This window comes from Myotis daubentonii, chromosome 5, assembly GCF_963259705.1.
Source record: "Myotis daubentonii chromosome 5, mMyoDau2.1, whole genome shotgun sequence".
Lineage (NCBI taxonomy): Eukaryota > Metazoa > Chordata > Mammalia > Chiroptera > Vespertilionidae > Myotis > Myotis daubentonii.
The window spans coordinates 74,614,027-74,641,811 of NC_081844.1; the positions used below are offsets into that span (position 1 = coordinate 74,614,027).

Sequence of the window (27,785 nt, forward strand, 5' to 3'; positions counted from 1 at the left end):
AGTTGCCTCCCATACACATCTGAACTGGGGATTGAACTTGCAACCTAGGTATGTGCCCTAACCAGGAATGGAACCCACAACTTTTGGGGTGTGGGATGATGCTTCAATCAACTGGCCACCTGGCCAGAGCATCTAAGAATTCTTTGGGGGAATTTATTTTGAGGATTTTCTACATAGACAGACATGTCATTGGCAAATAGGGACAGTTTATTTTTTCTTTTCAATTTATATTAATTTTATTTGTTTTATTGCTTTATTGCACTGGTTAGGATTTTCAATACTATGTTGAATAGGAGTGGCAAGAGTGGAAATCTATGCCTCAATCTCAATTTTTAGAGGAATAGCTTCCAGTCCTTCACACTTAGCTATAGCTTAAAAAAATAGATTATTCTTCACCCTGTTGAACAATTTCCTTTTTACTCCTATTACAGTTTGCTGAAAGTTTAATCAAGAATGGATGTTGAATTTTGTTTAATGCTTTTTTCTGCATCAATTGGTATACTCATGTTTTTTTTCTTTAGCCTATTGTTATGAATTACATTGACTGATTTTAGAATATTGAACTAGCCTTGCATTCCTTAAATAAATCTCACTGGTCATATTACATTATTCTTTTTATATATTGCTGGATTCGATTTACTATTATTTTGTTGATTTTGCATCTATATTCATGAGATACATTGGTCTGTATTTTCCCTTTTTGTTCTGGCTTTGTCTGGTTTTGGTATGAGATTATTGCCACCTCATAGAATGAGTCATGAACTATGGTCTTCTATTTTCTGGGAAAGATTATATAGAATTGGTGTTACTTTAAAAACAAATGTTCAGTAGAATGAACCATTGAAACCATCTGGAACTAGATATTTCTTTTTTGAAAGTTTTTTTTAACCACAAATTTAATTTCTTTGCTACCTTAGAAAAGTTTTTAGTCGAAGCCATATGATTTTTTTGGTAAGGATATAGGTGAGGGTTTATAGGAAAGTGAGGTAAATATCATTAGAAACTAAAGGAAGGGGAATCCTTGTTATATAATGGCAATAAGCTTACTAACACTGTTGTCTGCCATAGAAAATGGACCTAGTGAACTTGTTCATCAAGTTCAGGACATTTCCAAACATTTTTGTAGGTCCCACCTGGTTTCTTCCTGCTTATAGAACATGTGAAAGGAGAGAAGATAAACTAAAGAAAGACTGTTAATAAAAAGCAGCCAGGACTGGATGACTTCAAAATTGTTTAGCCTCTTTTTCTGGTAAATAATGTTAAATTAAGAACAAATTGCATCATAGCAAAGATGAAATACAGGGCACTTTCAGGAAAGCATGGTCTAATGATGAAGCCAAAGATGTGACTGTAATATCCCTTGTTAAAAAATCATAAAGATCACATGTGGTCATTCAGAGTATCTTTCAGTTAGAACGAAGGCCCTCTAAACTGCAGCGGTTCCCAACCTGCGGGTCGCGAACAATGAGAATACGTCCTGCATGTCAGATACTTACATGACGATTCATAACAGTAGCAACATTACAGTTATGAAGTAGCCACGAAAATAATTTTATGGTTGGGGGTCACCACAACATGAGGAACTGTATTCAAGGGTCGCGGCTTTAGGAAGGTTGAGAACCACTGCGAGTCTAAAGTGTTTAAGTGTGTATCTCCTAGATCCTTTCAATCAAACATTAGGGCTTCTAAGAAGTATAAGAGCACTGCTTCTCAGCAGTCTCATCAAAAAGTCAAGATAGAGAGGTCTCATCTTCCAGAAATTTGAGGGTGTGGCTTTTGTCTAAACTTCATAAAGATTCACAGAAGACTCACAAAGTTTGGAAAACAGAATTACATATGCAAAACCATTTCTGGACAGAAAGGGGCAGATACTCTATAAAATAATATGGTCAATGGACTTAGTGATTTGCTTCAGATGAATAGAATAGCCTTTTCAAGATTAGGTTAAAAGAAGATCATAGTTTATAGTTTGGTTGCACTCTATTGGATCACTTGTTTTGAGGGAACATGTAATGAGCAGCCCTATGGAGAGATCCATGTGGCTGGTTCCATGTCTATCTCCAGTTAAGTCTTCAGAAACTATAGACCTGGCTAAGGGTTTGATTTTAATCTTATGAGAGAACCTGAGCCATAAATATCCAGCTTAGCTACTCCTAGATTCCTGATCCTCAGAAACCATTTGAGAAAATAAATGTTTTTTGTTTTTAACTACTAAGTTGGTTATGCAGTGAGACATAAATACTACACTGTCTATGTAGGTCACTCATCTCTGGTACTTTGCCCTATAAATTCTAGTCATTTTGCTCTGTCTTCTCAAATCTGCTGGTCTTTAGGGCTCTGTTTAGACTTTTGCTCCTTGTGCTGAAGACTGGACATTGCCTTCAGGTAGTAAGCTGGGGAAATTTTAGTGATAACCTATTTGCTTTCTTTCTCTAATAGATCATAGTCCTAGGCTGCCTGTTGTCCAATGTCTGAAAACCATTCCTTTTTAAAAAATATTTTAAAAAATATTTTGTCTGTTTTTCTAATTGCTGAAGGTGAGAGTTAATCTGGTTCCTGCTACTCTGCTACTCTACCGCGGCCAGAACTAGCGTAAGTCTTTTTTTTTTTTTTTTAAATCCTCTCCTGAGGATTATTTACTTAGAGATGAAAGGAGAGATAGATAGATACAGAGATAGATAGATAGATCAATTGGCTGCCGCCCATGAGAGCCCTGATCTGGGACTCAAACCAACAACCCAGGCCTGTGCCCTGACCACGAACCGAACCCACAACCTTTAGGTGTGTAAGAGACTATGCTCCAACCAACTGAGCTACTGGCCAGGCCAGAACTAGCTTAAGTCTTGATGTCCATTTACATGTGAGTGCTATTGGGAGTTGGTATGCTCACATAACTCAGTGAAAGGGTTCTTTGTATTTCATAAGATTTTATGGTTTCTTGGATTGGAAAATTTTTAAGATTAGCTTTAGGTAGTGAGAGGCTTCAGGCCAATGAGGGAAGAGAATGAGTAAGGGCTGAAGGCATCAAAGCCAACTTTCTATATAGAAAAGCATGGGTTATAAAATGCAGCATGTGAGCACCTTGTGCATAAGAACAGTTGGTTCCACTTACTCTGATGCTTGGTCACTTACCTCCACTTCACAAAAGCTTTGCTTGGTTGATGCTAGCTACCATCTGGTGACATATGTATTGACCTGTCTTAAGCAACATATTTTTCCCAGCTGTTCTTTTCTTCCCTCTAAGATTGGTATTGCACACATATGTCACAGTCCTGCCCTTTTTCCTCTATCTCACCATATGTAATTTACTCAATTCCAAATCAGGCTAGTTCTTTCTTTCACTTACATGCATATGTGAAACTTACTCCAATCCACTTTAACCAATGCTCTTGTTTGCACATCTAAGTCTCTTCTAGTTAGAGCACAGAAACTTCCTACAAGTCATTGCTCTCCTAGGCTTGTCCTCCATAAACCAGAAAAATCCTACTGGTAGTCGAAGATCACCAACTGAGCTAATGTTGTAACTGTGGGTTAAACTTGGAATTGAAATAAAGTACTACACAGACAGCAATTTCTATCATCTCCTAAAGCATCTTAGAGAATTTCTACACCTATTTGGTGTAAATCGTTGAATTAGGCAGGGTGATAAAAAATTAAAAGCAATTATTCCTACCTTCAAAATTGATGGTATAATAGGAGAAATATGTATACAAGTCATTGCAAACCAAATTATTTATAAAAGCCTTTGAAAATATACCAGTAAATTAGAACAGTATTTCAAGTGGGAGGAAGAGAAGAGCTTGCTGGGAATTAGGCAAACCTTTCTGGATTACGTTAGTAGCGGGGGAAACGGCAGAGATGGGAACTCACATAGGCAACCTGTGCTTTTGAGTTGTATATTTAATTTAATCATATAACTCATCGTGTTTTAAGGAATCACAAATGTACTCCAATAAATGCATACAATTTAATATGCATTCCTACAATTTTACTCTTATATTTTTGTCATTGTTAAAATTATATGAGAAAAATTTAAGACATACCCTATGGAGGTGTTTCATTGAAACTAGCCTTCTGTCTTATTGACTTGCTGTATTTATTAAAAATAAACTGTCTCTGATCTCTTGCCTAGTTTAAAATCTGTATAATTGAGTCCCATAAAAAGAATTGTGTAGGTTCCTAAGTAACTCAGAAATTTCTTGAGTGTCAGGATACCCACACCCATCCATTTTAGATCTTTTGCAAGACAAGGTTTGGAGACAAAACACTCTCTACAAACACACCTAGAGGGTCTTTGTGTTTGTTTTAAAACTCCGGACCACTCAAACAAAGTATTCTAGGACCCTGCTTATTCAAACAATGGCTTTCCTTTGAAATAAGATCGTCTGCCTCCCTGAAAGGCATAGTGGTCACCTTTGACACAAGGAACAGAAGGTAAAACAACAAAGGACATGAAAAACCAACCTCAGTGCCGGCATTTAAAAAAACCCTCACCGATTTGCATTAACTCTTATATGTAGGTGCCTGGCCTAGACTAGAGGGTGCAAATAGCAGGTTAGATCAATCACCCTTGAGTCTGACTTGAAAGGTTTGATGTGGACAAGAAAAGAGGTGTGGAAAGGGGGTAGGCACCATGAAAAGCTGCAACAAAGGAGGCAATATTTAAGGTTGAGTTTCCCCCCAAAGACAGAAATAGCAAAAATATATTTAATGTACGTAAAAAAGACAAAATAATCTCACTTGGCCTGAGACCTTTAGAATACAATATTCAACATTGGTCCTCTTAATCTTACCCTCATTATGAGTGCTTGGTGTGTGTGTGTGTGAGTGAGAGAGAGAGAGAGAGAGAGAGAGAGAGAGAGAGAGAGAGAGAGAGAGAGAAATTGATAGCACTGATTAATGGGAAGCCGGAAAGCTAAGGTGGGATAAGGGGCTCTGAAATGTCAGGATGTCTGGATGTCTACTGTCCTGGGAACCTTTGAAGCACACTCCATGACGAATTACATTATCTCCAGACTTAGGAAATTCCTAGAGACAAAGATGGGAAGAAAAATCAAAGGTCTTTGGTAAATGGGGCCCAGCTTTGTGCTTAAGTTTGCATTTAAGTTTTGCTTTGTGTGATGCGCGGTGGGGAATTCGACCGAAGGAGGAGCCTGAGTGAGGAGGTGGGGTGGGGAGAGGGAGGCACTTCTACCTGCTCACACCTCCACGAGGGGTGGGTGAGTGGGTGCGGTGTTAAGGATGCAAATCGGGCGCCTCGGGTAGCCAATCAGGAGTCAGGTGAGGAAATTTGGGTCCCCACCCCATCCCAACCGGGCGTGTGAGCACGTGTGCGGTGTTCAGGGACCTTTGTCCGGCAAAGTCACACTTGGCGGGCAACCCTGGTCCCTTTTTCTTGTGGGATCCGTTTGAAACTTTTCTCCTCTAACATCCCACCTTGCATGTCGAGTCTCCCCCTCATCCTCCCACAAATTCTCTCCCGCGCCGCGGCGGGCGAGAGCCTGCAGGACTCCGGTCTCAAGGCGGATGAGGCGTGCGCGGATACGGGCACACCAGGTTGCTGGGACTGCGGCACCAACCCCTGGCAGTTCGGCGCGGGTGCAGGCGGCGAGCCTCGGCTCGGACACCACGGCTCTTCAGCCCGCGCAGGGCAGTCCTCCCTCCGTCTCCAGGCAGCCCTGACCGCCTGGCGCTTGCCGGTTCTCTGCTGATTGTGGGTCGGTCCTGTGGGGCTCCGGAAACTCCTGCAACATCCAGGACACGGGAAATAGACTCATCACCTAATTCGCCAGGGAGCCGGGGAGCCGCGGGCTTTGGCGCTGCCTGCCCCCGCTCCTCCCCCCACCCCACCCCCGCCTGTGCTCGGGCAGCCTCTCGGAGTCACACAGCAACCCCCCCCCCCGCCCCCCTTCAGACAAAGGGCCTGGGCAAACTCGCCGCCTGGCCTTCTAGCGCTCCGGGGAGGCGGCGGCGCCCACGGTGGATCGCGCAGGGAGGCGCGCGCGGGGCAGGGAGCCGCGGCCGCTGGAGCGCGGGATGGGGAAGAGTCGCGAGATGCGCCTGGCTCGCCTCTGCTGCTGCTGCTGCCTCCTTTACCAGCTGGGGGTCTTGTCGAACGGGATGGTTTCAGGTAAGCTCTGGCGTGACCTGCGGAAGCCGCTTTCCAAGGTCCCCAGCGGGGACCGGAACGCGCGGGGGTCGGCGGGGCTGGTGCAGCCCGTGCGCGGGGAGCAGGGCTCAGTGGGCAGCTAGGAAAGGCGCGTGCGGGCGCGGAGGACGGGGACACGCTCCGCAGCCAGCACCGTTCTCCAGGCCTTTAAAAAGCCGCCCGAGAGGGTTCGTCTTCCTCTATGAGAGGAGTGGTGTTTGGAGAGGTGCGTTTACAGCACCTGGAGGAAAACTGGGACGTCCATCAATGGAGAGCTCTGCTCTGGCATGTACTTAAGACAATTGCTTAATGGTGCTGTGGTCTTTGCACCGTTCAGCAACCAAGGGCTGTCACCAGACTCGACTGCCCCATCCCCGCTCCCTTCCCCCCACCCTGTAATAGTACTTTTATTTTGAAAACCTGGGGCTCTGTAATCTGATCGCCAGGCTCCAGGGCTTGCCGGAGTTCCAGGGGCTAGACGGGTGGTCTGCAGCGACGGGGAGCCGGGCACGCCGGGGCGGTGCGCTCTCAGCCCGCACTTCTGTCTGCCCCGCCCGCAGGGCTGCAGCTCGCCCCGGACCGCGAGGAGTGGGAAGTCGTGTTTCCTGCGCTCTGGCGCCGGGAGCCGGTGGACGCCGCGGGTGGCAGCGGGGGCAGCGCCGACCCGGGCTGGGTGCGCGGCGGCGGAGGCGCCCGGACGCAGGCGGCCGGCAGCTCCCGCGAGGTGCGCTCCGTGGCTCCGGCGCCCCCTGAGGAGCAGGCGGAGGGCCCGTCCGAGCCCGGGCCCCGGCCCTCGCCACCGCCCGGGGGCGAGGAGGACGAAGAGCTCGAGTCGCAGGAGCTGCCGCGGGGATCCGGCGGGGCTGCCGCCCTGTCCCCAGGCGCCCCGGCCTCGTGGCAGCCGCCGCCGCCCCCGCTGCCGCCCCCGTCCCCGCCCCCGGCCCCGCACGCCGACCCGGAAGGCGACGAGGTGCTGCTGCGGATCCCGGCCTTCTCCCGGGACCTCTACCTGTTGCTCCGGAGGGACGGCCGCTTCCTGGCGCCGCGCTTCGCGGTGGAGCAGTGGCCGAGCCCCGGCCCGGGTCCCACGCGGGCAGAAGCCGCCCCGCGCCCTCCCGCGCCGCCCGACGTCGCCTGTTTCTACACCGGGGCGGTGCTGCGGCACCCCGGCTCCCTGGCCTCGTTCAGCACCTGTGGAGGTGGCCTGGTAAGCCCGCTCCTCCCGCTCCCCCCTCCCCGGCCGCCCTCCCTCCCCCCTCGCAGACCAGCGGATTCACGCGCACCTTCCCCCTAGTCCCAGCCACCACCCCGCTCACCTCCCAGCGAGCATCGCCAGGGCAGCCCTCGGACCTGAAGGCTCAGGGGGTGGGTTCGGAGCCTTCTCCTTCCAGACGATTCCCACTGCTATAGGGAACGGCCTCCTTACAACTCTTTCCCTGATTTTGCTCTTCTCTGGTCTCCAAAACAAGCCCACCACGTGGTGTCTTTCAGGAGCTTGGAAGACAACCAATCTGCTCACTGCCCCCCCCCCCCCCAGTTCCTCTTCTATTACCTTGTAGTATTTCTCATGCCCTACTGCGAAGTTGTCAGAACAGCTCTCTGAATTACATTCTGACAACTGTCTATAGTTTATGCACATCCACGAACCAGATTGGACCGCTGTTCACGGTTCCGGTGAAGGACAGGAGTTGAGCGGGACCAGCCTGAAAGACTGGGAGCTGTTGACTAGCGGATGACCTTGTAATCTAGTCAGTTTCAAGGGTTATGGTTCTATGACTTAACATTATCTTTCCTTAGGTTAATATTTTATCTGGCAGTCGTTCCTTTTCTTCTTTCCACTCCACGGGGAAAGGCACTTGCTGGTGGAACTGGAGCGTGAAAGCCATTTGCTCTCTGTCTGAAAAATAGAGATCATTCATTACTCGCGCCCCCCCCCCCCCCCCCCCCCGCACCCCACCCCCGTCTTGACGAAGGGTTTGGGATAATTGTTACCTCCTGTAAGTTCGCCTTCACTTTGTGGTAAAGTATGCATAAAGTTACCATTGTAACCATTTTTAGGTGTCCGCTTCAGTGGCGTTTAGTACACTCACATTGTTGTACAGCCTTCATGACCATGGCCTTTATTGTTGGTTTAAAGCAAAACCCACAATATATTGAAAATGCACAAGTGATTTGTGGCTTCATTTTGTTGTTCCCAGTGAGCCATTGATGAAACCCACAAGGACTTGTCTGAAAGCAACCTGTCTATTTGGAGAAAAATCTAACAGTAATTATTTAATCTTTTCCAAAGTACTTAATCTTTCTGGATCTCATTTTCCCTATTTATAGCAGGAAATATCAGCCCAATCAAAGCTACCCAAAGCCATGAAATGGAAAAAGACGGTTAAAAATTCAAACAGAATGAAACTGGATTTTAAAAAATATATATTTTATTGATTTTTTACAGAGAGGAAGGGAGAGGGATAGAGTTAGAAACATCGATCAGCTGCCTCCTGCACACTCCCTACTGGGGGTGTGCTGGCAACCAAGGTACATGCCCTTGACTGGAATCGAACCTGGGATCCTTCAGTCCGCAGGCTGACGCTCTATCCACTGAGCAAAACCAGTTAGGGCGAAACTGGAATTTTTTACCTCTTCCCTTCTAAGGTCCAGTAGTCAAAAGATGCAAATTACTGGACAGGGCTATATTTTACCAGAGGCTCATAATGATGAATATTCAAATGGGAACATTTTAGCCATGAGTGAAAAAAAAATTGGCATGGAAAAAAATCACATGAAAAGCTTTTAAAAATGTTTTTTGTGGAACTGATGTTTGAACACCTCACTGCGGGGGGGGAACTTTTTGTGGGGATTTCATTGTCCACTAGTGTTCAGCCTGGGATTAAATAATTACATATAGAAAGTTCTTGGTGTGATGGAAGGGAAAGGGGATAAAGCATTTCACTGTGTTGAAATGTGGGCTTTTGGTCAGATTTTCCAAATGAGCTATGCCTTCTCTCCATACTTAAGGGAGCAAAGTTAGAATTATGAGTAGGTTTTTCATAGCCTGAATAGGAGTTTGACATACCTCCCTGTTTATCATGTTGGACTTATACTCACTTTTCCTGTTAGCCACATATGTATATGTTCTGAACTGGGAAGCCTTTGTTATTGAGGAAAACTGACATTGCCAGCAATACAGTATAGCAGTCAGACTTTGAGTAAAAAGTTAGGCAAATAGCCAAGAAGGGTGGGTTTGTTACTCCAGACTCTACCATGCCAACCCTTTCCCATATGAGGTGGGTTGTGAAGGAGTGAGCATAATTTGTTATCTGAGCCCTAACATTGGCTTGTTTCCTCATGATCAACAAGTCCCCTACCTCTCTGGAATTCAGTTTTCATAAGTAAAATGAGACAATTGGATGATTTCATAAATAATTGGATGATAGAATTAATATTCAACTGGAGGTTAAATATATTCTTAGTCCTGTGTTAGGGGTGCACAGATTAGTAGAAGGACATCACATACAAGTAGACATGACATAGATCATCATGAGACAGTGACATACTGACATGATGAATAAAAAATTATGCCTGAGGTCAAGTCCCGTTTGGGGAGTGAGTTGGAGAAGGCTTCCCAACGCTTAATTGGATTTTTAAGCATGGGAGGCTTCCTCCTGCCAGAGAAGAGCCGAGAGTGTTTCAGACAGAGGGGAGAGACGGAAGGGAGGTGTGGAAGTGCACAGTGTATCGTGGGGACAAAAAATGATCTCACAGGACGAGGCCAGAAGGTGCAGTAAGGGGAAAGGCCCCTGAACAGCTGGTGAGATCAGACCTCAGAAGCCTTGTGCGCTGGCTTCCTCTGGCTCATGCCGATCAGCACTGGACTACAGTTTTTGCTCCTTTCTATTTCCAGAATTCTGTGATCCTGGACTTGTAACGTGAGGAACCATGATGATGTCTGTCTATGAGGTTGAATGATTTATTAATGTAACTGCCTTTAGTTGGCAACAGTTTTTTCTTCTCAGTTAGTGAAGATTTCTGATGGTCAGTGGCACATAAAAGATCACGAAGTATACCTTCCCTTCCCTCTCTGAACGCCTCAGCACCTTTGGGTTGTTACAGATCATCATCTGTTCAGTATTGCAGAGTACTGAACATTTATGAGATTGGTCGTTCATTCTCCAGATATCAGTCCAGCTGGTGCTGGGATGGGAAAAGTGCTAGAATGGAGAAGTTGGGTTCAGGGCCAAGTGCTGCCTTTTCAAAGTATTTAATCTTTCTGGGTCTCATTTTCCTTATCTATAAAATGCATAAATTGTATTTTATACCTAGCAATTGATATATAAAGTGTTCTTACTATTTCTGTTTCTCCTTATTCGTCTCTAATATCTATACTAATAAAAGGGTAATATGCTAATTAGATTGGAAGACTTTCCGGGAGACCTTCTGGACGTCCTTCCAGACAAAGCCATGGTGCTGGGGCTGAGGCAGAGGTGGTTAGGGGTAATCAGGCCAGGAGGGGAGGGCAGTTGGGGGTGATCAGGCTGGCAGGGGGTGGGGCAGTTGGGGCGAGCAGGCCGGTGGGGGGGGGGAGGGCATTTGGGGTGAGCAGGCCGGCAGGGGGGGCAGTTGGGGGTGAGCAGGCCGGCAGGCAGAATGGTTAGGAACGATCAGGCAGGCAGGCAGGCAGGTGAGTGGTTAGGAGCCAGAGGTCCTGGATTGTGAGAGAGATGTCCGACTACCAGTTTCGGTCCAATCCCCGTGGGGGTCCCAGATTGGAGAGGGTGTAGGCTGGGCTGAGGGATACCACCCCCTCCCCCCACCCCATGCATGAATTTCATGCACCGGGCCACTAGTTGAATAATAATCTGATTTGAGCCATATATATATTTTTTAAATGTATTTTTTATTGATTTTTTACAGAGAGGAAGGGAGAGGGATAGAGAGTTGGAAACATCAATGAGAGAGAAACATCGATCAGCTGCCTCCTGCACACTCCCTACTGGAGATGTGCCCACAACCAAGGTACATGCCCTTGACCAGAATCGAACCTGGGACCCTTGAGTCTGCAGGCTGACGCTCTATCCACTGAGCCAAACTGGTCAGGGCTTGAGCCATATATTTGATCTAAGGGGCACACAAATATAATGCTAAAGCAATTAAACATTTATTGAACAACTCCTTTGAGCAAGGTATTGTGCAGATAACACAGAATACAAAAAGGAGATGAAGAAGCCTTGGTAGGTTACAAGGAGCTCACAGCAGCCTGGCCCACCAGTCACAAACGTCAGCAGAGAAATAGAACAGGTTGAGATATGTACAAATGCAGGGATGCCCCAAGTGCTATAATGGTACTATATTGTCTATCTCTCTTCATTTCCACAACATTGTAAGATATCTAATTTTTAGTATATACGCAATAACAATCACTAAATACAACACATGCAACACTTTATTAGGTTTTAAATAAATAATCTCTATTAAAATACAAAAAAAGCGACAATTAAATTCCATGAAAAAGTGCAACAATTATGGTTCCTCAGAGTTAACACAATACTTATACACACACACACACACACACACACACACACACACACACACACACACAACTCTAAGCACTGGGCCACGGTATACTAATCAGGACATACCTTGCCTATGGTTCTCTTTATATGGACTGCTGAAATGACTCTCAGTTATAATTAGATTATTTTTCCAGGATGATAAAGAGTGACTCCTAAAACTTAAGTTTAGAGTTTTACACAGTAGTCATTTTGATTAGCTCTGAATCAATCTGCAGCTTTGTATAAATTATAATTTTTAAAATTTTGCAATTTACTCCCTTGCTTGAAATAAAGTATTTGATGCCATGGCACATGTTAAATACTTAGCTATTTGGAGGTACCTGTCTTGGAAAAGGCACTTTATCAAGTATTAGCATGAAAGCAGGAGCGGAGGGTGTCAGGGCAGGGATGGGGAAAGGTAGTGCACAACTAGATCTGGGTAGAAGTGGAATCAGCATCCAAATGGAAAAAGTAAGATTGCAGACTAACCTCACACATCTACCTTCTTTGTTTGATCCAAATCTTAGGAATGACAGAAAATCTATTCTAAATAAATCTAAAGCAGTATTATAAAAGAATGCCATCAGTGCATCAAACATTTTGAATATCTCTTGAAAGACTGAAACAGTTTGGATTGGATTAATGGAAAACATATAGAGACGTTAGAAAACATCTGTGAATGGTGGGAGCTGAGCCAGAGGAGCTATTGCACATGCAGTGGGCAGAGGGGGCCCCTAGAACAGCTCCTTGACTTCTTCTGATTTCCAGTTATGCCAACAAGTGGAGGCCAAATGCGTGTCCCTAGGCAAGAGCACAAAGAATAGAGACAGAGCTTTCCCAGGCATGTTGGTGAATCCAGAGGATTAAGAGTCTTCTACTCTCAAAAGATGAATGATTGGTTGCCTGGACCCAGTAGAAGGTCCCACCTGTCTTACCAAATAACTGGAAGAGAGCTGGGTAAGTGAACTAGTCAACAGATAAGTGAGCAGAGAAACCAAAAAGAGATGAGCTGACAGCAAGAATACCTTTTAAGAAAACGAACCATATAAAAGAGAGCCATCAAACTCTGGTTAATTAATATATTAAGCAACAAAATTAATAGAATAAAATAAACACTTTCACAGAAGAATAAAAGTGGATATATCTTTATGGAAAAATAAGTTTAAAAAACAACAGCTTGCCGAAACCGGTTTGGCTCAGTGGATAGAGCATCGGCCTGCGGACTGAAGGGTCCCAGGTTCGATTCCGGTCAAGGGCATGTGCCTGGGTTGTGGGCACATCCCCAGTAGGAGATGTGCAGGAGGCGGCTGGTTGATGTTTCTCTCCCATCAATGTTTCTGACTCTCTCTCTCTCTCTCTCCCTTCCTCTCTGTAAAAAATCAATAAAATGTATTTAAAAAAAAAATTAAAAAACAAACAAACAAACAAAACAACAGCTTGTATTTGGAAAAAATGATTAGATGCAATGAAACTAATTTTTTTGATCATTATAATTAAAAAACTTCATATGTGAACTGATCAATAAGTTTGTGATCTAGAAGATCAAACCCAGAAATAATCCCAGAATATAATATAAGGGATAAAAGGATACAGAATATGAAAGAAAAGTTGTGAGCCAAAATTGTAGATCTAGATGGTCCAAATTTTTCTAATAGGAGTTCATTTATAAAATAAATTATAGGATAGAATTTTTAAAATGCATGATATGTATTTTAAACCCTAAACATTTAATTCTAATTTAAATCACCACAATGTATATTCATCTGCCAACCTTTGGATACAAAGCCAGATACTACTTATTCCTTTGAGTGTAGGTCACATAACTGGTGTTCCAGGTGAGCCTTCCCAACTGTGCACCAAACCAATTTCCAATGTAGGTTTCTGTATTTGGGGTAAAAATTAAAGACAAATGCAAGGCAATTTATGTGTAGAATCTTGGACTTAAAAAAAAAAAATTGAATCTTTTTTCCCCTTCATTTATTTTTTATTAACTATACTAGCGGCCCAGTGCACGAATTTGTGCACGGGTGAGGTCCAGTTGCCCGCCCCCTGATTGGGGTGGGGGTGGGATAATCGGGGGCAGGGAAGATGGTGGTTGTGCTGGGCTGGGCACCTCTCCTGGACACCTGACTGACAGTCCAGACCAGGGGTGGGCAAACTTTTTGACTCGAGGGCCACAATGGGTTCTTAAACTGGACCGGAGGGCCGGAACAAAAGCATGGATGGAGTGTTTGTGTGAACTAATATAAATTCAAAGTAAACATCATTACATAAAAGGGTACGGTCTTTTTTTTTTTTTTTAGTTTTATTCATTCCAAATGGGCCGGATCCGGCCCGCGGGCCGTAGTTTGCCCATGGCTGGTCCAGACAGAGCGGTTTTCCTCCTGGTTTTCCTCCTGATCACTCGTCATTCAGGTTCCTGATCTGTGAAGGCTGGAGAGCGTTTTACTTAGAATCACTGAAGGTCACACTTCAGTGATCAGGGCGGGGGTGGGGGGGCTGATAAGGGGCCGGGTGGCAGGGGGGAGAGGCCGCAGGCTGTTGGCTGACTGGCCCTGCCTCTGTTGGGCCGGGTGGCTACTACAGTGTGTGTCATAGCCACCAGTTGTTCTGGTCATTCTGGTCGTTCCGCCATTTGGCCGCTTGGCTTATATTATATAGATTGGAATGACATTGGTTAATAAGATGATATAAATTTCAGGTGTACAACATGAAATATAGTAAACACCTGTATACTCTATTGTGTGCTCACCACCCAAGTCTGGTCTTCTGTCACTATATATTTGGGATCCTGTTTAATCTCTTTGCTCTCCCGCCACTCCTCTTTCCTTCTGGTAATCATCAAACTATTGTCCGGATTTTTGTTTTTTTCTTTTTGTTTTATACCCCCATAAGCGTGATAGCATATGGTTCTTGTCCTTTTCCATTGACTCATTTTACTTAGCATTTATTTAGTAAATACTCTCAAAATCTACCCATGTTGATTCAAATGGCAGTAGTTCATCTTTTTTAATGGCTGAGTACTATTCCATTGTAGATATGTACCACATCTCTCATCATCTGCTGAAGGACACGTAGTTGTTTCCATGTCTTAGCTATTGTGATAATGCCACAGCAAACCCAAGGATACATATATATTTATGAATAAGTGTATTCAAAACCAGTTTTCAAATATTTTATAGTTGTTTCATCTCAAATGAAATAGATCTATCTATCTATCTATCTATCTATCTAACTTTAGCAACTTATCTGTCTCAAGCTTTTCCCAAAATCTTCCTGGAAACAAATACACCTTTTGCACTCATAGCTCACTGGCTGCTAATATTAGTGTCTGAATAAATTACGTAATTGCAAAATGTTGTGCCTACATCTGTTCAAACAAATATGGCTGATTCTTGGTAAACATGCAGGCCTGTTGGTGAAAATAATTGTGTACAGCGAGACAAGGGAGCAATCTCCAAACTGAGTACTGATGTTATTTCAATGTAATTTTATTTACTTATTTTTGTGTTATGCTAGGCTGAGATCTTTTCATATTTTTATTATAATTTCCTTTACAGTAAACTTTCATATTCCCTACTCATTTTTCCATTAAGTTTTTCGGCCTTTTCAAATTCCAAACTGCTGGGAGCCGGGCCGGTCCATCCTTGCTGTTTCAAGGGACCTGGCATATATAGCATACTGTTCTTAATATGTTTGCTCACCTTCTTGGCGCTGTGTTTTAACCAAGGTCACCTCTCCGAGAAAGGTTGAATCCCCAGGTAGGGATTTTCCCCTGAAGTTAGGGAGGGAATAAAACCTCTTAACTAAGTGCCAGGCGGGTAATTAATCATTTTAACTACGAACAATCATGCTTAAACTACATAATCTTTTCTCCCTGGAATGGAGATAAGAAACGCCCTAACCTTTGTAATAGAGATTGATAGGATTGAATCAACTGGTATAAATACAGTTGTAACAAGACAGAAATACACAGAACTCAGAACAAGACAGCAAGAGACAGAACTCAGACAGGGCTTGGAAGACAGGACCAAGAGAGACAGAGCCTAGGCACAGAACCTACACAGAACGTTCTCTAGAGACAGAAGAACTTCGCTGGAGAGAGCATGCCGGAGGATCCTGGACAGGGACTGGCCTCGGAGCCTAGAGACAGAGCCTAGCGGGAGAACATGGCAAGGGATCCTGGACTGAACCTGACTACAGAAATTGGCAAGAGAACCTGACTAGAACCTGGTGACTGAACCTGACTGGAGTACCTGGACAGAACCTCTCTGGAGAGCCTAAGCAGAACCTCTCTGGAGATCGAGACCAGAACTTGGCTGGAGATCCTGGCTGGAGATCCTGGCTAGGCTGCTGATCAACTGAACGCTGTCTCCGTGTCATTCCTTCTTCGCCGACTCCGTCTACACCTTTGGGAACCCCTGGACCCGCTGGGGTTGGACCCCGGCACCAAACCTCTATTTTTTTCAATGATTAATTTACTAGGGGCCCAATGCATGAAATTGGTGCAAGGGGCTCGGCCCTCGCAGCCCCAGCTTCACCACGAAGGTCATTCAGCTGTCTGGTCTAATTAGCATATTACACTTTTATTATTATAGATTTCAATTTCAGTTGACATTCAATATTATGTTAGTTTCAGATAGACAGCACAGTATTTGGCTGTTATATAATTAAAAAGTGATTAAGTTAGCACCAACCTGGCACCATACATAGGTATTACAATATTATTGACCACATTCCTTATGCTGTACTTAAATTCCTGTGACAATTTGTAACTATCTATTTGTACTTCTTAATCCCTTCACCTTTTTCCCCCAGCCCTTCAATCCCCCTTTCCTCTAGCAACTGTCTGTTCTCTGCATCTATGAGTCTGTATGTTTTGTTTTTTAGATTTCATAAAAGTGATTTGCTGACATTGAACCAACTTTGCATCCCAGGAATAAATCCCACTTGATCAAGATGTATAATTTTTTAAATGCATTGCTGAAATCAGTTTGCTAATATTTTGTTGATTTTTGCACTTGTGTTCATCAGGGACATTGGCCTATACTGTTTTTCTTGATTATCTTTTGTGTCCCTGAGGGGGTGCACTGCTCCCCAGAGGTACTGGAATATCAGGCCAATGCTTAGCGTGGGGGGAAGCAAGCTCCTATTCATCTCTCTGCCCCCAAAATTCATTTAATGTGGATTTCTTGGATAGAGGACGTATCAGATGTTAATCTGATAAGAGGAGATACCTACTCTTGATCTTAGCCAAAAGGCTGAGAAGCAATGGTCTATAATTTTCTTTCTTTTTTGGGGGGTAATGTCTTTCTTTCTTAGGTTTTGGGATCAGTATTATGCTGGCATCATAAAGTGAAGTTGGGAGTCTTCCTTCCTGTTCAGTTTTCGGAATAGTCTGACATGGGCCCAGGCTGGCTGCCACTGAGAGACTAGCCTTCTGGAGTTGGCGAGGACAGGGCCTCAGGGAGTCAGAAGGGTGGAGCTAGTGGAGCTCACCAGGTTAATGCCCTGTGGGGGAAGTGTTTAACCCGGGAAGATGGTGCCAGGGGACTGTGCAATAGGAAGACTCAACACAGGGGCATCAGAGGCTGTCCCTTCTGCCCCTGCCCTGAAGCCACAGAGCTGTCTGTCCTTGTGTGACTGATACCCCCTGAGCTGTTGTCCCTCTGCTGGTGCCCAGGGTGAGTGCCTGTGATAGTTTGTGAGTTGTCCTTTTAAGAGGGTGCCTGAATTTCCAGCAACTGTCCGTCTTACCCAGGCATGGATGGAATCCCCACTGAATTTCACTGCCAGATGTTATGCGAGCTCTTCTTCCTGGTTCTTGTGCCACGGGCTGGGGAACCTAGTGCGGGGTCCAGGGGGGACCTTGGCAGGTGAAATATCCCTCTGGAGTCTCAACTGACACACCTGGGTGTGGAGCCAACCCATTTTGTGTTTCTGACCCTCCAGTCTTGCTGTAGCTTCTTCTTTATACTCTTAGTTATAGGACTTAGGTTCAGCTACTCTTTTTTTAAAATTGATTTTTAGAGAGAGATTTTGATTTGTTGTTCCACTTTATGCATTCATTGGCTGATTCTTGTATTTGTCCAGACCTGGGGATTGAACCTGCAACCTTGTTATATTAGACAATGCTCTAACTCACTGAGCTACCCAGCCAGGGTTTTGGCTACTTTCAGATGGTTCTCTAGGTTGATTGCTCTATAATTTAGTTGTAATTTCGATGTGGTCATGGGAGAAGATGAGTGCAGCTTCCACTTACTTGGCTATCTTGAAGTCCTATCCCCCAGGAAATTATTTAAGGAAGTCTTAAAATATTTTTTATGCAACATTAAAACAGAGCACATTTTTATTGTGCTCACACACAATTGAAATGTTTTTGCTTAATTGAAATTATATTTTTACCCCAGATGGTCTTATGGCTTTGTGTTTGCAAAATTAAGAGTAACCAGAGGCATTCCAGGTTCCTGATAGATGGGAAGTATATTAAGTTAGGGATGTAATTTGACATATTTTGAGGCCATGGGAGAACCAATGGTTTGTCTTGGATTATGATTAGGGGGGGGGAGGGTGTTCCTGAAAGGAAGTTTTAAGATTCCCCTAGCCAAGTGAGGATCATAATTTAATGCAGAGTGCATTCAGGGTGCAGCCATGGTGAGCACATCATCTTGTCTCCATCTCATCTTTATTCTAATGCCAAGTCCTAGACTGAGAGAAGTGAGAAAATGGGAACTCAGCCATTTCAATGCTCCCAGATATTTGAACAGAATTATTGCATGGCGGTGTTGGGAGGCCCTTGGGGATGAGATAGATTGGGCCTTGCCTTTTCCAGCAAGAGAGAATTGATTTCATTTCATAATTAGTGTGCATGAATATGCAATAAATTATTAACTATTTAGGCTTTAACTCAGATAATTAGGGAATGGGACTGATCAACCCAGACCAATTTTGGCATTATTAAACAGCTTCTGTTTGCCTGTTGCTTTCCATTAAATAAAATGAGATCTAAACATCTTTTTTTTTCTCTTCACAAGCACTTAAAGATGTTTTGCCTCAGACTTTTATTTCAGTCCTCTTACCTCTGCCTGGCTTCACCTAAACTATAGGATCATCTTCTGCAGAGAGCCCATATCTCCAGCTACTTGCTCATGCTTTTGATGCCCTGTTTCTGAAAGTCTGGTGTGCAAACTCTTTATCAAAGTCATGGCAGTGGGGGTGAGGTTGAGGAAGTTGGGGTCTCTGCATTTAAAACTGGAATTTCAGAGTGTACCTCAAACCTAAGAAATGTATTTAAAAAGAATCCAAGGTAATTCTTGTGCAAGCTGAAATTTGAGGGCAGCCACTCTCGTAGCTCGGAAAACTCCAGAGCTCATGATATTCAGCGACTAGATTTGTATTCACCGAACTTTATATACCCTACGTGTTTTGAATGAATTTTAATACTCTTTTTTTTTTTTAGCTCCAATGTTAGTAAAGTTGGATACCTTCGCCTTTACCTTTCACCTCCTCCCAGGAACCCACTTAGATTTCATTGTGCTAGAAAAGATTTTACGAATTTCAAGTGATTATTTAACAAGCTATCCATGTGAACTAGTTGGAGATAATGTAATGGGGCCTTAATGCCAGTATGAATGTTTTTGTACTCTTCAGGTGGAAAAGTATACAAAAGTTGAAACTTGCTTCCCATTCTATAATTTGGAATAAATAGAGCAGATTATTTCAAACTGTCATCCACTGTTTTGTGGGTAATGTAGCAGGAGAATGAAAGTATTATATTACCAGATGTTTCATAGTAGTTACTTTAATAAGATGAAATTGTTGAAAAGTAAAGGAAGAAACATACCTTTAGGTTGAAAGGGGGCTAGCATACTACCAAGTTCCGATGTGGATAAATGAAGATGGAAGTCCATTATGGAGGGATTTTAGATGTCAGTAGGCTCTTCGTGAGAGATTGTCCACACTGACTGGCAGTGCGTGTGATCAGGTTAAGAGGTTGAGAAGACCTTGGACATGCATAGGAATGAAATGGCAAGCTTACTTAAATGGCAGAAATAAAATAATATGTTTTATCTACTTATTCACATCCTAAGAATTTTTTTATCAAGAGCCCATAAGCCCTGACCCGTGTGGCTCGGTTGGTGGGCATTGTCCCAGTACCGAAAGGTTGCTGGTTCTATTCCTGGTCAGGGCACATGCCTGAGTTGTGGGCTTGACCCCTGGTAGGGGGTGTGCAGGAGACAGCTAATTGGTATTACACTCTCACATCGATGTTTCTCTCTTCTCCCTTCTTCACTCTCTAAAAATTAATAAACTATTCTTTTTTTTTTTTTTAAAGAGTTCTATAAAACTCATTAAAGTTAACAGCCAAACAAATAACATGCTGTGAGGAGTGGCTAGGCAAATAATTATATTAGCTAATCTAATTCGTGCAAATTGTCTCTGTTATAATTTGGATTTAAATGTATGTAATAGCAACAAAAATGTGATAGGCATATCTCCATTACTAAAACATTATATTACCAGCAAATATTTAGCGCAGTTCATAGTCAGTTGATAGAGGAATTTATGTGTATTTAGCATAGGGCCTTTGTGTTATCTGACTCTGGTTATGTGCTTGAAGATAAAATAAATATAACTTCAAAATTCTATTACAAATAATAGAAAGTTGGAGTAATTTATTATGGAAATAACAATTATGTGTAAATATAATTAACAAAGTAATGTCTGAGTAATTTATTGTGGACATATCTGTCATTTTATAAGTTTAATTATTTTATCTACTAACATGGATAATTCCTGTGTCTCAAGAACTCTGTAATTAGAATTTTTCAGTTCAAAATAGGTGGTTGTGATTAGTAATGTTTTAAAAGTATTGAGTTTAGTATCTTAAGATTAAAGTTCCTACTTATAAACTTTTCCAAGTAGAAACTAATTATTTCTCATTAGTAAGATAGATTCATGAATATATTGAGCTGATTTTCTGATATAACAAATTTTAAAAGATAGTATGAATGCCTTTTTTTCTAATATCTTTCTTCTGGTATGATTTACATGCCATAAGATTCACCAAAATCTACAATTTAGTGATTTTTAGTACATTTTCAAAACTGTGCACCATCACACGATCCAGTTTTAAAATATTTCCATCATCCCAAAGAGCTTTCTCATACCCATCTGCAGATATCCAGTTCCAAGCAACCATTACTCTTTCTCTCTCTATAGATTTGCCTTTACATTTTATGTAAATGAAATTATATAAAATTTGGTCTCACTTCTTAAACTTAGTGTAATGTTTTTGAGGCTCATCCATGTGGTAGCATGTGTCACTAGTTCAGTTTATTTCCTTGCTGAGTAATAAATTATTGTTTGGATAGACCACATTTTATTTACCCATTCATCAGTTGATGGGCGTTTGGATTGTTTCCACATTTTGGCTATGATGAATAATGCTAACATGAGCATTTGTGTACAAGTCTTGTGTAGAGAGATATTTATTTTCATTTCTGTTGGGTAGATACGTGGAAATGGAATTGCTAGGTCATATTGTAAATTTTTGTTTAATATTTTACAAAGCTGCCAAATTCTTCTCCAAAGTACTATACCATTTTAAATTCCCATCAGCAATCTGTTAGGATGACAGTTTCTTCTATTATAACTATTCTTGTGATTGGGCAGTGGTAGCTTGTGGTTTCAATTTGCATTTTTCTAGTTACTAATTATCTTGAGCATCTTTTCATGTGCCATTTCATAGCCACTGATATATCACCTTTGGTGAAATGTCTACTCAAATCTTTTGGCTATTTTAAATTAGGTTTTTTGTTTTTTTGTTTTCATACTGTGGAGTTTATAGAGTTCTCTATATATTCTGGATGTAAATCTGTTATCAGACATATATGGCTTACTAATGTTTTCTTCCAGTCTATTGGTTTCTACTCGTTTTCTTAATGGTGTCTTCTAAAGCCAATTAAAAACACATACACACTGAAAATAATCCAGTTTATCAATTTTTTTCTTTTACTGAATGTGTTTTTGGTGTTGTATCCAAGAACTTTGTGTCTTAATTCAAAGTCAGATGTTCTCTTATGTTTTCTTCCATAATTTGATTTTTACATTCAGGTCTATGATTAATTTTTAGTTACTTTTTGTGTATGGTGTGAGATAAGAGTCTAATCCCTTTGCATATATGTATCCAGTTTTTTTCTCAGCACCATTTGTTGAAAAGATTATCCTGTTCTCATGAAATGCCGTACATAGAACTTCTGTCAAAAGTTAATTAATCATAAATGTAAATTTACTTTTAAACTATTAATAGTGTTCTTTTGATCTGTCTGTACATCCTTATGTCAATACCGTACTGTCTTGACTTATGTAGCTTTATAATATGCTTTAAATGCAGGAAATTTAAGTTCTTCAACTTTGATTTCCTTTTTTGAAACTGCTTTAGCTCTTCTGGATCCTTTGCATTTCTATATAAACTTTAGATTGTCAATATCTCCAAAGAGTCTGCAGGGCCTTTAATAAGGATTGTGTTTAAAGATTAATTTTGGAAGAGTTTTTTAGCTTTCTGGAAATAATGATCACTAGGCAATCATTAAGGGATATTTATGAATACCCCATTGATTAAAATGAACAAAATTAGCTACTGTAGCTCATATTATAATGTTTACAATGGACTAGACCAGCTGTGGGCAAACTACGGCCCGCAGGCCGGATCCGCCCGTTTGAAATGAATAAAACTAAAAAAAAAAAAAAAGACCGTACCCTTTTATGTAATGATGTTTACTTTGAATTTATATTAGTTCACACAAACACTCCATCCATGCTTTTGTTCCGGCCCTCCGGTCCAGTTTAAGAACCCATTGTGGCCCTCGAGCCAAAAAGTTTGCCCACCCCTGGACTAGACTTAAAATTTATAAAGGATTTATAAAAACAAGTAATCGAAGTTATTCATTTGACGGTATACAAATAAGGTATACAGAAATAGGAAGTTATACAATTAGTAGTGTCTTTGCAGGATTAGGGCATGAATTCAGGTATAAGTTCAATATTGTTTCATATATCCCACTGCTGTGAAAAAGACCAAATTTGTTAGGGTAAAGGTTCAAATCAAGTAAACAAATATATACAAAAAAACTAACAGCATCTAACTCAACCTTGGCAGGAAGTAGATTTTAGTTGTAAACAGAGTTATTCTGAAAATATAGACCTGTATCCACATTATTGTGTGTTCACTCAAATAGAACCAAGAATTCCTTTATTAAAAGTCAAAGCAATATGTTCTCTGATAATCTGAATTTAGGCTATAGGAATCATGACTGAAAAAACATTAAGGAAATAAAGGCCCTTAGTTAATCAGTTAGGTATCTATATACAAAAGCCCAAGTGACCATTATGACTAGACGACTGGCCAGTAGCTATGACGGGCACTAACCACCAGGGAGCAAACGCTCAATGCATGAGCTGCCCCCTGGTGGTCAGTGTGTTCCCATAGCCAACCTCCCACGGCCAGCCAAACTCCGGCAGTCGTCATCCCTCCCCCACCCCCCACCCCTCAATTGCCGGCCAGGCCGAGGGACCCCACCCGTGCAGGAATTCATGCATTGGGCCTCTAGTTAATTTAATAATGATATAAAGGAGCCTAGTAAAGGATAGAAATACTGTATTTAGTTAATTATAATAGATAATTTTTCACATTTTAGCAGCTCTTACAGAGGGCTATTTCATAACACAGTATCTTAGAATTGATGGATTTTGATATGAAAGCAATGTGGACTTGGTGTCATTTTTAGGAAGTGAATATTTATGAAGACCTAGTTGTAACAGTTGTCCTGGAAAATGTGGCTTAGGAAGAAATAGGGAATGATACCTGAATGCTTCTATTTAAATTTTTGGTTTTGAATAATGTATGGAGATATACACAGGAAAGCTTCATAGCTTTTTTTTTAAATTTTAAAAATTGATATCAGAGAGAAAGGGAGAGGGAGAGATGAAACATCAATGATGAGAGAGAATCATTGATTGGCTGCCTCCTGCATGCTCCACACTGGGGATAGAGCCCGCAACCTGGGCATGTGCCCTGACCGGGAATCCAACCCTGACCCCCTGGTTCATGGGTTGATGCTCAACCACTGCGCCACATTGGCTGGGCTATAGCTTTTAAAAAAAATGTGCTTAAAAATCTACTGCTTAAGTTGTCTCTAGGTCAGGATTAAACCATTTTTATCCATGTAAATCTTACAGTAAATATGAGCTTCAAGGGGTAAAATGATGACCCAATAATTTTATTAAGAGGGATGTTTTGGATCAGTCAGAGGAAAATGGACAGGACATACATACAAATGTCACTTGAAAGTTGAGACCACATCTTAATTGGTAATATGGTAAACTAAAGACATATATTTGATTAGTATTTAATTTCCATGATTATTTATTTTGCATTTTCAGATACTATAGTTCTTGTTCCTTGTCAGGCCCCAAGAGTTGACATAATCTGTATGAACTGACACAACCTTCCTATGAAGGAGGTAGTGTCATGAGGCGGTCAGTGGGTGGAAAGATAAAAGAGGAGAAGTGAATTCACTGATGTATATTTAGAGTATGTTTTAAGCTTAAGAATATGGAAACCTCTTACTCCTGTTTGAAATGCCTTTGGAATAACATACTAAAGCACCCTTGGGGACAGCCTAACAGTGCACATTAATATGGCTTAAAAGGTCTCCAAAGCCTTTGCCTATAGTTAGCTCAGTTGTAGTATTTTAGTAAGTGTTCTAATAACTTGGCTGCTCTTGCCCTTGGCCATGGAATCGCCACAAGTGCACCGTGTCCAATTTTGGGGTGTTTGGTCACTTGGTCTTACGTGTTCCGAACCTATTAATAACTCACCATAGGCTTGTAAGAGACTGCATCAGACTGTATATTACAACTGCATAATCAACGGTATACTTAGTCTTTCTCGCATTTCTTTCCATTACCTTTCCCTCTAGAAGACACACATTCAGTCCTGTGTTCAGTGCTTCTAAATTCTCTTATTTTGGTAATTCTGAAATGGATTTCAATTAATTAGTCTTGGAGAGTTAAAAAATAATACAAGGGAAAGAGAAAACAGTGGAGGAACTCTGTAATAATATAAATAGTTATCACCATGATAACGACGTAGTTTTTAAAATACCTTACAGTTTATAACCTGCATTTACAAAATCTTTGGTTATAGTACGTGTACACATTTTTAGAAAGTAAGTGACTTCCTCAAACATTTGTTTACATCTTTAAAAACTTATGTGTAAATCTAGTTTTTTTTGAACGGAATTATGTTTTAAGGGCACTATAAGATCTATTTATGTAAGGGAAACCTATGGTAATTTTTTTTGTAAATAAGTAATAACCCCTAATTTAGTATCACTTTCTTAGTACAAATTAGTTTGTAAATGCCTTATGTTTTACCTTTTAATAATTTAGGATACTTTTTTATATATTTTAAAGTATTCAGAAACTTTACATATGAAAAATAAGAATAGTTTTCTATGCCGTGGTAGTGGTAAGTAGTAAATTATGAAAAACTGCAAGAAATAAAAAAGGCGATAGAGTCTTCCACTAATCATATTTACAGGGGCAGGAAGTAAGTGCTACCTCCACTTTTTCTTTATCCAATCAGTGTCTAAATGTACCATAGTTTGTTTATTTTTAATCTACTCACCTACTGATGGACACTTGACTGCTTTCATATCTTGGCTGTTGTAAATAATGCTGCAATGAACATAAAGGTGCATATATTGTTTTGAATAAGTGTTTTGGGTCTCTTTGGATATATTCTCAGAAGTGGGGTTGCTGGGTCATAAGGCAGTTCCATTTTTAATTTTTTTTTTTAAAAAAAATATATATTAATGATTTCAGAGAAAGGGAGAGGGAGAAAGAGACACATCAATGATGACAGGGAATCATCTGATCAGCCGCCTCCTGCGCACCCCCTACTGGGGATCGAGCCCACAACCAGGACATGTGCCCTTGACCGGAATCGAACCTGGGACCCTTCAGTCCTCAGGTCGCCGCTCTATCCACCGAGCCAAACCGGCCAGGGCCATTTTTAATTTTTTAATGCTTTCAACATTGGCTGCACCAACCAACAGTGCATGATGGTTTCCTTTTCTCCACATCCTTGCCAACACTTGTTGTTTGTTGCTTTATTGATGCTAGCCACTCTGACAGGTGTGAGGTGATATCTTGTGCTTTTAATTTGCATTTCTCTGATGATTAATGATGTTGAGCACCTTTTCATGTGTTTGTTTGCCATCTGTATGTCCTCTTTGGAGAAGTGTCTATTCAGGGTCTCTGCCCATTTTTAAATTGGATTGTTTGTTTTTTGGTATTGTGTTGTGTAAGTTCTTTATAAAATTTGGATTTAACCCCTTTCAGATGTGTCATTGGCAAATATGTTCTCCCATTCAGGGGGTTGTCTTTTCATTTTGTTGATAGTTTCCTTTGCTATGCATAAACTTTTTAATTTAATGTAGTCCCATTTTTCTTTTTTGTTTCCCTTGCCTGAGGCAATATATCAGAAAAAATATTGCTATGAGAAATGTCTGAGATTTTACTGCCTATGTTTTCTTCTAGGATCTTTATGGTTTAGAGTCTAACATTTAAATCTTTAATCCACTTTATGTTTATTCTTGTGTTTGTTGTTAGAAGATGGTCTGGTTTCATTTTTTTGCACATTTATCTGTCCAATTTTCCCAACCCTATTTATTGAGTGGAGTATCGTTAGCCCATTGTATATTTTTGCCTCCTTTGTCAAATATTAATGGACCATAAAAGTGTGGGTTTATTTCTGTGCTCTCTGTCTGTTCCATTGATCCATATGTCTCAGGGCTTAAATAGCAAGTTGATAAAAATAACAGTGCATTTCAATTATAAAATATAAACTTACAGTTTTAAAGTTATATATATATCTTAATAAATTTGTTTAAAAACTTACTATAGTAAGTCAATAGAAGTGTTTTTATTAATTTTATGGATTTTGAGGTCTTTAACATTTAATACAAGTGTTTCATAACAAATATATATGTGTAGTTTATAATAACATTAGGATAGGTCTGGCTCACTATCTTGCATAGTGTCTGATCACATTTCTTTTTAAAAAATATGTTTTTATTGATTTTAGAGAGAGGGGAAGGGAGAGGGAGAAAGAGAGAAAAAAAGAGAAACATTAACATGAGAAATATCCATTGGTTGCCTCCTGCACGCTCCCTACTGGGGATTGACCCTGTAACCTGGGCATGTGCCCTGACTGGCAATCGAATTGGTGATGTTTTGGTGCATGGGATGACACTCAGCCAACTGAGCCATACCGGCCAGGGCGTGATCATATTTCTATTTATAGATCACAATATACTGTATATACATACAATATATTAGCATATACACTGAGTGGCCAGATTATTATGACCACCTGATGTCTGTAGGCAAATTAGCTATAATTTCACACTGAAGTTGCTTGAGGGCCAGACCATTATAAATAGGGAAGCAGGTTGTTTACCACGATAGTAGAAGTGATTTTTTTCTGAAGATATGGGTAAACAACGCGATTTAACAGCCTTTGAACGTGGGATATGTATATATACAGTATATGATAATTAATGTATCTGGATTTTAATGTGTTGTTTTTTTTCTTTTTTATATATGTAAGATAATGAATACATTGATCTTTTTTCCTGACACTTGAACTGAATTCCAAATAGCGTAACATTTTCTAGATGAACTTTTCTCAGTTTGAAATAATTAATCACAGTTTGTTGAAGTAATTAATTTCAGTTTGTCACCAGTAATGGTCTGTGTCCTCCCTAATTAAGAGACTAATTCAGAAAAACATGTGAAGCAGTTTACTCTGGCACATAATTAATTAGTGAGAACTGTCATTTATATGTATTCTTTCGGGCAGCTGTTGAATTCAACCTGAAGGGATTAATACCCATATGTGGTTTTGAGGTCTACATGTTGGATAAGGTGAATAAATAATCACAGATAAAATACAAGACCAAAAAGAAAGCATAAGGCAATGTATTATGTATGTGGTACAATTTTTAGGTCTTTGGTTTTACTTA

General features: G+C 41.3%; 1 protein-coding gene and 1 non-coding gene across 2 annotated transcripts in view; one reads left to right on the forward strand and one right to left on the reverse strand.

Moving 5' to 3' along the window:
* The first annotated feature begins 5,985 nt into the window (after nt 1-5,985).
* ADAMTS19 (ADAM metallopeptidase with thrombospondin type 1 motif 19) overlaps nt 5,986-27,785 on the forward strand; it is a 216,734-nt gene continuing 194,934 nt past the window's right edge. Inside the window, exons 1-2 of the mRNA XM_059695332.1 lie at nt 5,986-6,130; nt 6,709-7,355. Coding sequence (XP_059551315.1) covers nt 6,037-6,130; nt 6,709-7,355 — 741 coding nt within the window. The 5' untranslated portion in view covers nt 5,986-6,036. The remainder of the gene's footprint in view (nt 6,131-6,708; nt 7,356-27,785) is intronic.
* Nucleotides 16,772-16,964, reverse strand: LOC132236373 (U2 spliceosomal RNA). Its single transcript, XR_009453300.1, has one exon. It is a non-coding gene; the product is annotated as a U2 spliceosomal RNA (small nuclear RNA).